The sequence below is a fragment of the Penaeus monodon genome, chromosome 27 (assembly GCF_015228065.2).
Source record: "Penaeus monodon isolate SGIC_2016 chromosome 27, NSTDA_Pmon_1, whole genome shotgun sequence".
NCBI lineage: Eukaryota > Metazoa > Arthropoda > Malacostraca > Decapoda > Penaeidae > Penaeus > Penaeus monodon.
This window is the reverse complement of record NC_051412.1, coordinates 39323750-39324067: the sequence shown is the minus strand read 5'-3', so window position 1 is coordinate 39324067 and position 318 is coordinate 39323750. Positions and strand designations below refer to the sequence as shown.

At 45.3% G+C, this 318-nt stretch overlaps 1 protein-coding gene across 1 annotated transcript in view; it reads left to right on the top strand.

Annotated features, from left to right (window-relative positions):
- LOC119590848 (paired amphipathic helix protein Sin3a-like) overlaps positions 1–318 on the top strand; it is a gene marked incomplete at its 5' end in the record, with an annotated part of 24220 nt that overhangs the window by 1034 nt on the left and 22868 nt on the right. Inside the window, 1 exon segment of the mRNA XM_037939607.1 lies at positions 19–225. Within this exon segment, the coding sequence (XP_037795535.1) occupies positions 19–225 (207 nt within the window).

Below are 318 nucleotides of genomic sequence, written 5' to 3'. Positions count from 1 at the left end.
TCCTCTCCCCACTCAAAGGTGAAGCTACGGTTTGGAAAGCAGCCTCAAGTTTACAATGACTTCTTGGACATTATGAAGGAGTTCAAGTCTCAGTCCATAGATACCCCAGGAGTCATAGCCAGAGTGTCGCAGCTTTTCCGTGGTCATCCAGAGCTCATTGTCGGCTTCAACACCTTCTTACCGCCCGGCTACAAAATTGAGGTGCAAGGGAATGAGCAGGTGAAGGTTTGCACGCAGATGTTTTGTCTCATTGTCTCCACCTAGTCAGTTATGTTTAGTTTATTTCACAAGTTGAACAGGGAACTTAATGTATTAACA